The sequence below is a fragment of the Mauremys mutica genome, chromosome 4 (genome assembly GCF_020497125.1).
Source record: "Mauremys mutica isolate MM-2020 ecotype Southern chromosome 4, ASM2049712v1, whole genome shotgun sequence".
NCBI classification, from domain to species: domain Eukaryota; kingdom Metazoa; phylum Chordata; order Testudines; family Geoemydidae; genus Mauremys; species Mauremys mutica.
In genome coordinates, this window is record NC_059075.1 from 72,646,164 (window position 1) to 72,658,429 (window position 12,266).

Consider the following 12,266-nt stretch of genomic DNA (forward strand, 5'->3'; position numbering starts at 1 on the left):
GATTTTCTCCCTTACCTCAGCATAAATTATAAAAGCAGTGATCTTGGAAACATAAAATTTGTTTTTATAACATGCTTATTGCACACTATTATCTATCATGACAGTATTTTTATTACATTATGAAAACGGCAACACTCTTCCAAGATCTCACTTTTGTAGCTTGTATCGCTTTTGATTAAGCCTGTTATATGACAAGGCTCCTATCAGAAAAAAAGGGTGCGGGGGCAAAGCTCCCATGCACCCTGGGCCCTACGGGGCACTGCTGGAAAAGAGGGGGGGGCAAGGAAAAAAAGGGGAGGAACCCATGGGGGGGTGCACTGACGTGGGGGAGGCACGTGACCCTCGTTGCCCCCCCGTACTTGCGCCTCTAGTTCCTATGTTTCATCAAGGAATATCAGATGTGAAACAGCATGAAGGTATTTAAGAAGCCAACTCAAAGAGTTCCTCCTACACAAGCATTCAGGTCTTGAGCAGTCCAGGCAAACAAACAAAGCTTACACTTGTTCTTCATAATAATTTAAAAACAACACTAGCAGCCTTTGTAATTTTAAAAAGAAGCAAAAAATATCCACCTCCCTTTTTATTTCGTAAAAGGAGTCTTGAAGTTTAAATCTCCTCAGTGTGATAGATATGCTTGCTTTGATCTGCTTAGCTCTTGGAAGTCCCCAAGAGCTCCGGGCTGCTGGCTCCATGCTTCCCGAGAACCCCCTGTAACATTTCGTGAACATCCCAGTTTGGGAACCACTGCCCTAGCCCTATGGTTGCTGGGTAATCATCCAGGAAAGCCTAGTGTTCTGATACAGATTGCAGAACAGCCAACGTGGAGGATCCTGCTGCACAAACAACTCTCAGGAGCAGGGACTTGGACGTGAGCTAGGTGGGGACAGTGTGTTTAAATGGGATGGTAATGGCTAATCTAAAAATTCATGGCATGCAGTTAACACATACAAAAAATATTAGAGTTACTTTACCAGCTCATCGAACTACCGCCCAGGAGTCTAACATGTCAGACCTTCTCTCTGAACTGGATTAAGGATGGTCAAAGTAACACTACCACTCCTGAACATAGTGGAGTAACAATGCCTCCTACTCCAGAATTTAAGCAAGATGATGAACCATCCACAGAAAAAGAAGCAGAACCTGACAATGGATTACTGATAAATTGTGACCATCAGACTACGTATAGTAATGTATAGTACCAAATGATACCTGTAGTATTGAATTTAACCCATTTTACTTTACCACAGGAGATCTGTCATGCAAAATATATGCACTTCTATATGCGAATGATAGCAAAAGCACTGTAAAATTTCAGACAGTCAATGGATGGGGTGGCACTGGAGGAAATTTGGTGGCATGAGATGTGAAAGAGTCAGGGGAAGAGAGACAAACAGTAATAGGAGTTGGGAACATCAGCATGGAATCATATGGATATCACAAGTATTGTGTGTGGGAAGAAAATGAGAGTTCAATTACAAAACCTTTTAAAGTGAAAAATAACAGAATGAGGATCTAGGGAGGATTTAAAGGATGTTAGAACAACAGGATAGGTGTTTAGGGAAGTGGAAGTAGCAATCAATTAAATGGAAAAATTACAAACCATCTTAATGTATCAAATGTTCATAGTATGGCAGCTTCCTAATACAGGAGCTACAGGGAGGACTAAAGGAAATTCAATGGGAGTGGGAGATGCTAGTTCATAAAAATAAGATGCTGGAACAATGGACAAAAGTAAAACAAGTATATTGGTGTAGGGTTAGGCACTACTCAAGAATCTATTATGCTGAGAAAAGATACAAGCTCGATGAAACATGGATCCTTCCTATGGTACTAGCAGTACCAGCAGCCACAGGACTAAGCGAGGCATTGAGAGTGTATAGTGTTCAGTCCATAGGTATGTTGGAACCAACCATTAGAGGTTACATCTTAAAGGAATATGTCACGTCCTCAGATATTGGTAAGGATGTGTGGGGGAGACTGGAAATTCCCAGATACCTCATGTTGTTCCAAAAGGCCTGGCACTTGGTTATATCATTGTGATGTACTGCATTGCTGGCATGGGGGTTCACCTTGGATGAAGAAACCTGAAATTGTACAGTACAGCTGAGGCAATGGGGACAAGATCAAGCAAAGGTTGCAAAGGCTGGAGAAGGTAAATATTGTGTAGCCACATGGGTCGGACACTTCCAATATGGGACACAAACATGTTATGACTGGCCAATGTTTTGCTTAGTTCCAAAAAGAGTTGCTCACATAGGGGACAAGATAATTTTTCCAGTTCCCCAGCATGAGATCCACAATATACCAGCTGATGCCACCCTACACACTGTGGTACAGCTAAGCAGAGTCAGATCATCACTGCATTTAAATATGCAGGCCTTAATGAGGAGACACCCAGAACATTTATTGACCTTCAGACAATACAGTCAAAATATTCAGAGCGATACAGATACATTGGGCAATGCTCCATGGTGGGAATTAGCATACAATACCAGGAAACATTCATAGATATGAATGACATCAATGGAGTTTGTAACTGTCAAGCCATACTAGTAGTGAAGTTAATTGCATTGATTTAGAAGGTTAGGAGCTTGGTTAGGCAGTTGGGAAAGAGCAGAGAGGTATATGAAATACAAGCATCAATGAAGCCTTAGAAAGGATTCTGTGGCTTCATGGTGGGGAGTGTTGGGGGCAAAGTAACTGATCACCACTTGCTGAGTGTTTCGCCTTCAAAAGGATTTGTAAGACCCAGCTTCTGAGTAAGTGAAACACAGTCCAACATAGGCAAATCCCAGATTGGCTTACATTTTTTATTTACTAATAAACATTTGTTTTGGCTCTAATGAGATTCTTGTACATTGGGTACTAAGGCAAAACACACCGCTCTGTCCTCACTTAGTTCTTGTATGCACCCATGGAGAATCCAGAAGCCCCCCATTACCCTTAAATACCTCACCTCTTATCAGGGCCTCAAACTTCTGAATGAAGAGGTAAAGACCCTCCTTCAGAACTTAGATATGAGTCTTGGTCATCTGGCAGAAGTGACTGGTGAGAATCACAAACCTCTCCTCAGCCCGGGAAGAGGCCAGGGTGGCACTGTACATGCCCAGATATAAAATCAACACACTGTACAGTACAGAAAAGCATTCCCCATATTATCAGATTGATAAAGTAGATGAGAGAGATATGGGATTGCTATAAGTAACATGATTTTACCCAGTCAGAGCCTGTTGGGGAGGATGATGATCGAGTACAGATTTTCTCTCCAAGTCGGGCCTGGACAATCACTTGTACAGTCTGAAAGAGAAAGCCAAAAATTGCTGATTTCTAGAGCACTCTAGGGCCCTCAGCCTGCATTGCGTGCCAGTTCAGGGCAGCTGGACACCACTTAAATGGCCTCACTTTTGGAAAAGGATTAAGCAGAGATTAGAATTTAGGATCAGTGGGGTTTGCTAATCTCCTTCCACTCTAGTCACCTAAGGTGTTACTTATAACAGCAGCGGGTAAACGTGTTTTGTACAGAAGCATGCTTTTAAGTTGACCACGTCCCTGTAACAATAATAAGGAATCACTGAAGCCGTTTCATAATCAGTGGTTGTAGCATTTGAATCAATTCTATCAAAAACTATGGAACTTCACCCTGGAGCTGGAGATACATAAAGAGGTAACCTGGGTCTATCGGTTGATGCATTTATAGCACATCCATCACTGCAGTATCTACCTACCTAAACAGAATAGGGAACTACTTAGAGCTAGGGGGTTTCAATTTTTAGTTACCTGTGAACATGTGACAAAATTATAATAGAAAAATACTTTTTGAGTACTATATAAGAACCTAGATGGACAGAAAGAGAAGATCAGGACTCAGCAGGAAATACTACTTAAGTGAACGAAGACTTAAACTTGTCCAGGCTGCTTGATGAAGTCACAACTAGTCAATTTCACAGGGGAAAGTGGCACAGAGCTAACAAGGGCATTCTAGTCCCACAATTGGGCTTTACAGCAGGACAATTTTGCTGAAAAACAGCCCTTTTCTGGCAAATAAATGTATAAAACAGAAATCTTCTATCTATATTTACCTTCAGTTCTTCTCAGTTTGGTTATTAACAGATATAAAAGCCTATGACTCTATCCATGGGGAGCTGTGGTTTAACTTCAGTATAAATGAAGGTGAATTCAGAGGAGAGGGTTCCTACCAATGTCCCAATAACAAGAAACACAAGTTACCTTCAGAGCAAAAAATTTGATGAACTTGTCCAGGTCCTTCCTGTCCTGGGAGTTGAGATCGGTGTCCATTGCACATGAAAATCTGAAACATATAACAAACATGGAAATAAAACTTTCGCACACCCTTCTACTTTGATCTTGGGATTTGGAGCAGCTGCTTCAAAACTTTGGGCCACATGATAGGGTATATAAACCCCACACTGGAAAGGAAGGGGTTATGGAGCTGCTTGGGGCCCAGGTGGTCCCACCCCACTGCTCTTGCAAAGTCTGCCCAGGCTGGAGGAGGAGCTTAAAAAGAGAAGTAGAGTAGCTCACTTGCAAGTAGATAGTAGAAGTGAGCTGATCCACATTTGTGGTCTTGGGAAGCAGCACCACAGGTGCTCTTGCTGCCTGAAGCCTGGCTATGGTGGCCTGACCAAGCCTGCAAAGAGGGGATGGGAGATTCTGAAGGTTTGAAATTGTATCTTTACTCTGTGGGAAGAGAGGGGAGGTATGAAGTGATCCAGGGAGGCAGCTGTATAGCACCTCAGGGTGCAGCACTTAGCTGCCCACCCTTGGGCCTTGGACTGGAAGCTGGTGGTGGGGGTGGTCTCCCTTACCAACCCCTAGAGAGGGGGACAACTGCAGGAGTCTATCCTTTGGTGGGGAATCTAGCTGGGGGAAGATCCTGAAGATAGTCCAGACCCTTCTATGAGACCCTGACTCAGGGGGAAGGCCTCAATCCCTCACTTGATCCTGAAAGCCTCTCTGTTACTGGGATCTTTATATATACTCTGAAAGGGGTAGACTTGAAAGACTGACCCCGGCTGGAGGGCTGAATCTTTGAGAGGCCAGACCATCACAGGGTGGAGCAGCAGTGGAAAAGGGGAATGCCTGGGAAGAACTCAACCTGCCACACCCCTACTCAACCACCAAGCTGCACTGGCGGTAAGTGTTCCCCTTCAACAGGCTATTAGAGACCAACATAAGAACTCATAAGCATCAAGGCCACTGCCTGCCAGAGGTCTGACATACCGGACTTGTGGGGGTTAAAATCATGTGACTAACAGATGAGGTCAATACAAAGAGAACTAGGAAGAAAAGGAATGCAAAGGAGGGTTAAAATTAGAACAGTTACAAGCCCTTTTTGATTTTTCAGCCAGATTACTGAAGAAAATGTTCCTGGTCCTATATAGAGGATGATCAATTGTGATAGGCTGGATTTCAGATCACAAGCCACTTAAGCTGTTGAAATTCGTAGCACTGAAATAACAAACCAGGCCTGTTGGCACTAGGATCCTGAAGGTCTCAGCTCCATTATTAGCAGGTACTGATGTCTTACATAATACGTAATAGCAGCTCTGCCTTTGGAGAAAATGGAGTCTGGCTACACTACTAGCCCCTTGCTTAGGCTGACACTGAACATGGCTTCCATCGCTTTATTAGTAATGTTCTCTAGGCTGCAGGTTTAGTTACTAACTGTAGGATATATTTTACCAAATAGAGGCGAGAACCCCACAAGTCCCAAATTTCCTTATGTGATGGGCTGTACAAATGCCACACCATAGAGGAAGAGGTTTTAAAAACTGCTTTGGGCTTAGAACTCTGAAAAAGTGCAAAGTATGACTGCTGTAAAATATACTTGCATTTCTGAAGCTCCTCTTATCCAGAAAGAGCTTATCATACAAATATTATTTATGGACCACCTTGCTAACCACTGAAATGCAGCCACTGCTGGGGTGGGAAGCATGGGCAGTTTAAGAGCACACAGCAACACTGCACAAAAATTTAGCACCAGAAGAATATTATCTGATTGAAACTACCTGGGGGGAAAGAATGTCATAACACAAATTAAAGTTTGATTAGGGCACAGAGGATAACCATCCTGCTCACACAGGAAGTGCTGTATGATCTTAATAACCATAAGTGGCCAGAACCTTCATCTTACATCTCATCTGAATAATGACAGTAAGCATGTAGTTTAGTTAGTGCTCTGCAAACACCATTTGAAAAGAGGCCACTCCAGCAGTACAGTACTACACTGCCCTATGTTGGGGCAGCAGGTCAGCACTGACTTAATATAAGCCTACCTTGCAATTAAGATTGTAGTTGTAGTGTGGGTAGGCATACCTGTGCAAGGTTAAAAGTAGCTAGAACAGGCAATATTAGCACTGAAGACATTGTAGCATGGACCCCAGTGTGGGCTAGGAACTTGAATATGTACCCAGGGTCCCCAGCTGTCTTGTAATCAGGCACTAGCCCACACCGAAGCCCATGCCACATCTTCACTGCCACTGTTACCTGTGTGAACTAGATTAAAGCTAGCATAGGTATGCCTACTGCAGTACAGCTACAGACCTTACTCTGCAGTGTAGAACTGTCTACTGAATGATCAGAGAGGAAAAGGAAGGTCTTATTTGTATTCATATTGCCCCTCGAGCCTGGCACTGTTCTTATAATACTTAATGATCTTATATGAAAACAATTGGTGTAAATCAGTTAGCTTTAACTAGAGAGAAGTGACCTATCCTGTCAGAAGTCACTAACTCCACTACCAGAAGAACTAGACTCCCCTATCCCCTCTGATCCAGTCAAGTTGGGCGTGGAACCCAGTCCCTGTAGTGCAAGGGAGGATGTGAAAGGAAACCTGGCTTCTGAGCCCAATCCTTTCTGGCCCTTAGACATGAAATTGATATAGGAATCAATGATTACCAAAGCCATGTCCCCATTTGCAGAGCTCTCTTTTCTGGTAGGAACTGGGAGTGCTTCAGAAACACCACAAAAAGCCCCTGGGGGAGGGAACAGGAATGCTCAGCATAACTCAAGAGTGACCTCTCTGGCCAATTAAAGAGCAGTATAAACTGGCTCTGAGTAAGAAGTCTTTGCTCAGCAAGAAGGATGGTGACACTCAGATTATCAAGATGAGAAGCACCTTTATAAATAACCAAGAGAAAGTAGACAGATTGGTCTTGAAGGCAGAGTGAAATGAGGGGCTCTTCTGAAATACTTCTGAGGTGGGAAGTACCCCTGTCTGATAGCTCTCAAAATACATAAAGAACCCCTACTGGAGAGGGAGGGAACCTTCTGATGCTAGAATGCGTGCACCATTCCTGATACAGTGTGCGCTGCTGCTACAACAGCAATGTGACCCTGGCCTTAGAACATGTTGTGATTTTTGACATGCAAAATTTTCCTAAAGAACACAAGTGAGAGAAAGGAAATGGCAATTTTTAATACTTTATAGCTCAGCTAAATCTGAATAGAATCTCATGGGATAAAGACACTTCTGTAGCCAGAGGGAATTTCCCCTGCCAAATATCAAAGATCTACTGGAAACAATGAGCTTCTAGAAAAAGGTGCCAATAATCCTTTTTAACAGAAAGTGCTGGGTAACCTAACACAGGAATCACTACCAGCTCCCCTATATTACATGGGTGTTTGAAAACTGAATGTTAATCTGTTTATTCTCTTGTTTTCCTAACCTGAGACTCAGTCTCAAATATCATCTTCTGAGGATGGTTAAGAGCAAAGTAGAGACCAATTCCTTTGCTCAGTTTGGGTTGAGGTGTAGTGTCATTGTTACCTGTGAAAGGACAGAACTGACAGTTATATATGGAACCTGCTAAACCCAGCTGCCAACAATAGTAACAGTGTGTGTGGGTCACTTCACTGTGTGATCATCCCAAAATCTAGCCACTATAGAGAGTCAGGCCATGCCTACACTGAGAAAGAACCTAAACAGATATGATTATTCTGCCTGTGTAGACACACTTATTCCAGTAGAAGAGGGTCTTTTTTGGTTTAGCTTGGGAAGTGCTTTAAGCTAAACTGAAAACAAAAAACAAAAAAACAAACAAAAAAATCCACCCTTATACCTGAATAAGTGTCCACATAGGATTTATGCCAGTATAACTAGAACGATATAGCCGGTAAAACTTTCTGTAAACAAAGCTGTAAGTCCCAGCAACACAGCATCTATATGGTATGCAGATATGTTATCCATGAATGTGTGATCATGTTTGGTCACTCAACTTCTTTTCAGTGCTCTATTAACTGAAAGAGGAGAGCACGTCTCTGAATTTTTCTTAGTAGTGAATCAGCAGCTGCACTGACCTGCATGGCCAGGGATTCATGGCTCAGAGCTGGCTGAATTGGAGCCTCTTAAAATATTCAGATTTTCAGATATAAAGTCCAACTGTGCTCTAAACTTTTCTGCAAACTCTTCACTTTATTTTTCCAATGACAAACTTCTTTAAAACAAACTCATTTGTGCAACTTGCACTTAGATTATGCCCCACAGCAAATATTTGGATTACTAGGTTAAAATAGAGAGATATTTCAGCATTAAACAGCCCCCCGCCCCACCAGCACTGATTGTTAGCTAAATTTAATTAGCTCCTATCCAATTTCACATTTTCTGAAATGATCTGTTGTAGTTTCACACATTTTCATTCTGTTCCACACAACAATAATTTATGTCTATCTAGCTCCCCACATCTAATCTAAATCAGCTCCCTTGACTTCTGCTACTTTTTAGTTCATCCTGCCTGAGGGATGTAAGGGGCTCTAGTAATAAAAACTGCCATATGCCTTTATGACACCATGTAAATAAAGCACTTCCTTGTTTTTACTATTTTACAGTTATTAGTTTCAAAAAGGATACTATCAAATTACCGATAGCCTCTTGCTCCAGCAGATGCCCCTTTTCATCTACTTTAATAATAAGCAGTAAAACCTCACAGAAAGAATCCTAATTAAGATTCCAAGTTAGTCACAATGTGTGTGTGTCACTCACAAAACACTTGAAAAGCCATTCCTCCTTTACTTACTTGCCAAGTACTGAGTGCAGGATCCTGTTCTCTTGGCAACAGTTGATGTCACCAGCACCTAAAGTGGAGCAAGGAGCATAGGACAATGCTCCATGTTAGGGGATTATAACTTCAGGGGAAACATTGATTCCAGAACATGGGTCCTGGCAAGTCTAAAGCATGTCATTTGATGATTAGCATGTCTCCATGTATGTATGGGAGCACCTGACCATTAGCTCATGCCTGCTGAGGCTTTGTTATACAAAGATGAGTAACTCTGTTCCATTTCTAAAATGAATTTCCCTGCTGGTAAAAAGTGCCAGAGAGACAGCGCTAGAGACTGAAGTCATCTGTTTAGTCACAGAAGTTATCTTACTTCCTCACACTGGCTACCACCAAAGTGCATAACCGGACCTGAAGGGAACCCCTCTAAAAGTGGAAAGGAAGGCTGGCTCCACCATGCCCTTTCAGTTCTTAACCCCTTTCATTCAAATGCCCACAAGGCCTCCCAGTTAAGTGCCTATTATGATAGGTTTTGCAATTGGGTCAGCTATTGTGCTAGGAGTGAGACCACCAATTAACTTCACTAAGGCTACTGAACAGCCAACAGATAGTAGTACCTTTTGGTACTACTGACCTGAGTCACACTTGAATCAGAGACCTACAAGTGAAAGGTTCCGGATTCGATTACAAATCCCCAAAGCCAGGTAGTCCCCTGCCAATCAAGTACCTTAGGCCAGGACTACACTATAGACTTATATCGGTGTAACTACATTGCTCAGGGTTGTGAAAAATCTACACCTCTGAGCGATGTAGTTATACCAACCTAACCCCCGGTGTAGACAGTGATATGTTGGTGGCAGAGCTTCTCACGGAGGTGGATTAACTACATAGACAGGAGAAGCTCTGCCATCAGCATAGGAGTATCTTCACTTAAGTGCTGGATCGGTCCAGCTGCACCAATGCAGCATTTTAAGTGTATATCTGCTCTTATTGTCCTTTAACCCAGTATGTGCAGCAATGATATAACTGGTGTTTATACCATATGCTTTTACCTGTGAATGGCTTGTCTGCCCCTCTTTCCAATATCCACGTTCATGCAGTTGTGGTAATTCAAGTCTTTTTCTCCTTGCCTCCAAACAATGGATGTCAAAAGCAGGTGTTCAAAGGACAAGCTCCACGCCCTGCTTCTCTAGCTAAAGCCATGCCCTTTCTAATGAGGGCACTAATGAGATGGGTAGAGTTAAAACAATATTAAGACCTACCCAAAAGTTTGGCATCTAAACACTTTTTCATATATACGTCAGAGTTGCCTAAACTCTGTTCGACCAAGAGCCATGCTGGCAACCTGACAAGAGCCTGACTGCTGCACCCAATGTTTGTGATAGAACAGACTGCAGCAGCCTTCCCACAGAAACTATACAGTAAGTCCCAGCATACCATGCTATACTTTGATTTGAGCAGCCTGGTTGCATGTGGATACCTGTAGTCTGTGTGTAAGGTGGCTGCATATTAATGTAGAAGAGGTGACCACAGGGAGCACTGTTGAACTGCATGGGTAACATTTTGCAGAATGAAGACTCATTTACGGTTGAGGCTCATATAAAGAAAGTAAACAGAAAAGGAGTTTTAAAGCCTGGTGTATGATGAGAATTACTCTAGCTGAATGGGTAAGAAATAAAAGGTAAGTAGGCCTCTTTACAAACTCTTAGCCTGCACTGTCCTACAACAGGAACTCAGTTTGGCTCTCCAGCATTTACACTTGCAATACCACTATTCAAGTTTGTTACACTACGTGACTAGTTGACATCTTAAAGGCATACAGAAGAGGCAAGAAGGGTTATCACTGCAGAAAAGGAGCCCACATAAAAGCCCTGAACTATTATAGTTATATAGACATGCCCCAATAAGTTGATCCCCCAGATCTCTGAGCATATGTCTACACCAGGGGTGGGCAAACTATGGCTCACGGGACCGTCCTGCCTGGCCCACAAGCTCCTGGCCCCTCCCCTGCTGTCCCCCCTTGCCTGCAGCCTCAGCTCGCTCGCTCTGCCACCGGCGCAATGCTCTGGGTGGCGGTGGCAGTGAGGGCCGGCTGCAGCCGGGCAGCGTGACTGTAGCGCCGCCAGCCACCGGTGCTCCAGGCAGCCCGGTAAGGGGGCAGGGAGCGTGGGGGGGGGCTGTTGGATAGAGGGCAGGGGGGTTCGGGGTGGTGGTCATGAGGCGGGGGTGTGGATGATGGTCGGGGGAGAAACAGGGGGCTGAATGAGGGCAGGGGTCCTGGGGGGCAGTGAGGAAGATGGGGGGCTAGATGGGGTGGCAGGGGGCAGTCAGGGGAAGGGGTTCTGGGGGCAGTCATGGGACAGGGAAAAGAGGTGGTTGGTTGGGGTAGGGGTCCCAGGGGAGCCATCAGGAATGAGAGGAGGGGTTGGATGGGGCACCGAGGGTCTCGAGGCAGTCAGGAGACAGGAAGTGGGGGTATGCGGATGGGTCCCAGAGGGGCTGTCAGGGAACAGGGGGGGGGTTGATGGGGCAGGAGTCCTGGGAGGGGGAGCAGATAGGAGGTGGGGGCTGGGCCACAACCCCCTCCCCTAACCTGCCCTCCATACAAATTTACAGAACCCAATGCAGCCCTCAGGCCAAAAAGTTTGCCCAACCCACCTGCTCTTCACGGAATTAAACTTCCTCAGCTGGCCCATATCACCTGACTCAGGATCTCCCTACTAAGGGGCTGTTTGACTGCAGTGTCGACATTCAGACTCTAGCAAGTTAATCATTCAAGTAAACAAAAAGCATCTGACAGTTTCTCCACCTTTCGATAAATCTTTTCAGCTCCCACTGAGTTAACAAACTTACCAAAAACATCACTTCTGGAGTGACCAAGCATAAGTTTCTCCCCCAAACAGCACACATTTTAATCATGTTAATAAGCAACTGAAAAGAGATTTAAGAATGGAAGTGCTATCTCATACCACAATTATAGTGTTGCTGTCTCAAGGCTAGACTATTGATTTAGATCAGTTAGGGCTTTATCCTAAAATCTTTATGTTCTGAAGTCTTTTCATCACTTTAAATTGCAAGTACATAAAGATGTATCTGTAAAATTATTTTCAACACAGGAAGACTCACTTATAACACTATGTAATAAAGTAAATTCTGAATCAAAATCTTCATGAGCTGAAGGAGACCTTGTTCTCCCTCCATCCCCATCCAAGAGTTAGTCTGAGATCCCACACCATGACCCCTGCTGCA

At 43.8% G+C, this 12,266-nt stretch overlaps 1 protein-coding gene across 3 annotated transcripts in view; it reads right to left on the reverse strand.

Annotated features, from left to right (window-relative positions):
- Positions 1–12,266, reverse strand: part of ATG13 (autophagy related 13) — a 48,679-nt gene that overhangs the window by 35,481 nt on the left and 932 nt on the right. For all 3 annotated transcript variants that reach the window (XM_045013574.1, XM_045013573.1, XM_045013572.1), the window contains exons 2-3: positions 4,228–4,309; positions 3,217–3,297 (exon numbers count right to left, since the gene is read on the reverse strand). In XM_045013574.1, the coding sequence (XP_044869509.1) occupies positions 3,217–3,297; positions 4,228–4,296 (150 nt within the window). In that variant the 5' untranslated portion in view covers positions 4,297–4,309. The remainder of the gene's footprint in view (positions 1–3,216; positions 3,298–4,227; positions 4,310–12,266) is intronic.